The sequence below is a fragment of the Echinops telfairi genome, unplaced genomic scaffold (genome assembly GCF_000313985.2).
Source record: "Echinops telfairi isolate 266 unplaced genomic scaffold, ASM31398v2 ScPeMD7_7467;HRSCAF=8505_1, whole genome shotgun sequence".
NCBI classification, from domain to species: Eukaryota; Metazoa; Chordata; class Mammalia; order Afrosoricida; family Tenrecidae; genus Echinops; species Echinops telfairi.
Genome location: NW_022111368.1, coordinates 5,667,129 through 5,669,327, shown reverse-complemented (window position 1 = coordinate 5,669,327; position 2,199 = coordinate 5,667,129). Strand labels below are relative to the sequence as shown.

Sequence of the window (2,199 nt, the reverse complement as noted above, 5' to 3'; positions counted from 1 at the left end):
CCTACCTCTCTCATCCTCCCACCCTAGAGAATCCTGGATCAATTATATATTGTTATTATTATTTCCTATCTTACACTTTCCTTTGTCTTCCTTTGCAGACATTCACTGATAATTTAGAGCAAGGATCTCTTCTTTTGCAAATAAAGAGGCAATGAACATCCTCTGGAAGTTCCTTTGCAAGTTGTAGCAAGCTAACTTAGAGGAGACAAACTTTTGTAATGGTTTGCAGATGCTACTCATTCCAGCAAGATCTTCTTCCACAGTGGTCCTGATACAGCACTTTCAGTGCTGATGACTACTCAGATCGACCCCCTGGACACCACTGGACTTAACAACTCTGAAATTTGGATCTTTCCTGAGTTCACCTATCAATGAAGGTAAACGCTCAGAAGTCCACCTTTAGCCAGGGTCAGCGCCCCTGCTGAGCCCTTTACTTGTAATATTTGCAGCAGTGAAGGATGACAAAAATAGGCAGCAAGACAAAAGTAACGCAAAAGGCAATTTCAGAGGCACTCACGTATATCTGATTGTTCCCAAAGCGCTTCTGAATTTCGTAAAGCAGGCTGCTATCATTTAGCTCGCTGAGCGTTGCTAGGTCATCATTTGGGGCAGGAGGCATCAGCTTGACCTGGGGGAAAAAATAAGCATGAAGCGTTATAATTGCTATCCAATCAAAAACCATTGTTTTTCACGGTTAGATGTTCCATTTTCAATTACTTGTCAAAATTTAAAGACCATATGAGTCTAAAACTCTGTTATTAAAAGATGAAATGGTGCGCTTAAAGGGAAAATAGCCAACATCCCACAGAGAACTGTACTCTGATTAGAATTTCTCTTCTGTGAGCATACCCCATTCACACACAGACACACAAATCCTGAATACTACGGTCTGTCACTCAAAGTCAGTTCTGTCAAGGTCATCTAAGCAGGCTGACCACTCCAGCAGACTGAATACTTTTATACTTTTTAAAAATATTAGATTTTTTGTACTTTTAAAAAGTCTGCTCTGTATGGAGTCCTTTGCAAAGTGGCAAGAAGAAAACTAAAGTATCTGCACTGCATCTGAAGATTAAGCAGATTTCTTCTATTCCCATTGCTGGTAGCCTAGAGAGCAATGTGGATGCACTATAGCTTGGTCACAAGGGACGAGTCCTGATTTTATTAAAAGTAGACTCTGGATTTTTGATTTATGTATTTTTTGGATTTTCCTGTATTACTTTGACGATTAAGACTGCTATGAGATTAGTGGCTTCTTAAGGGAAAATAATCATTTTCTGCCTAATTTAACATAGAATGACAGAGGTTAAAGAATAGTCAATTTTTCATATTAAAAGACAGGATCATTGTAGATTATTCAGTTAGACTAAAATTTGCAATGTTCACATTCAAAGTAAGTGTTATTTAATTTCATGTGCATTTAAATATAGTATTGTTTTTAAATTTAATGATTATCAAGTGAAAATTATTATACATGCTAGGAAATTAAATTTAGTTATTTCTGTTATTAGCAAATATTTTACAGTATATAATATATCTAATAAGTTTAAGTTTGTCCATTGCTTTCCCCAGGTTGACTCCAAAAATATTGCATTAATAGTTGAGGGTCAAATCTTTATAGGAAATCTCAAGAGATGAGTTGAATAGATTATTTGTTCCAGCTGCTAGATGGTGTTAGCATTGGACATGCTTGTATTAGAGTAAACATGTTTTCTACAAATAGGAAAGACAGCATTGCAGTAGAAATATTTATTCACAAAATAAATTTTAAAAATAATCTGGACCAGGACTGCTCAATACGTTGATCACGATCTACTAGTCAATCGCAATTGTAGTGAGGGTGGATCACATGGCATTAAAGAAATAGACATAAGCCTATCACCAATCCCATTACATAATTGATATACAGCACAGCCAATCAGATGCTCTCTTAGGTGTCAAATGCATGCGCAAACAACTGCGCTAAGTGCAACAAAACCGACAAGCTAAATTATCGCTAATTTTTAGAGCTTGGTTTTTTCTCTTAACATAAGGAAGGGTATTAAAATGAATGGGGTAGCTGGACCAAGTAAGAAGAAAAAAACATATCACTTTCATATGGAATGGGAGATTTTGACACTAAAAGCCGATATTCAGCTGAAGTCCAGAGCCATGAGCAGTTCTGGAACTTACTCGCAGAGGGAATGTACACAAACATGAGAA

General features: G+C 36.6%; 1 protein-coding gene across 1 annotated transcript in view; it reads right to left on the bottom strand.

The window, feature by feature from the left end:
• Nucleotides 1-2,199, bottom strand: part of MYO16 (myosin XVI) — a 580,058-nt gene that overhangs the window by 438,871 nt on the left and 138,988 nt on the right. Inside the window, exon 10 of the mRNA XM_004704405.2 lies at nt 518-628. Coding sequence (XP_004704462.1) covers nt 518-628 — 111 coding nt within the window. The remainder of the gene's footprint in view (nt 1-517; nt 629-2,199) is intronic.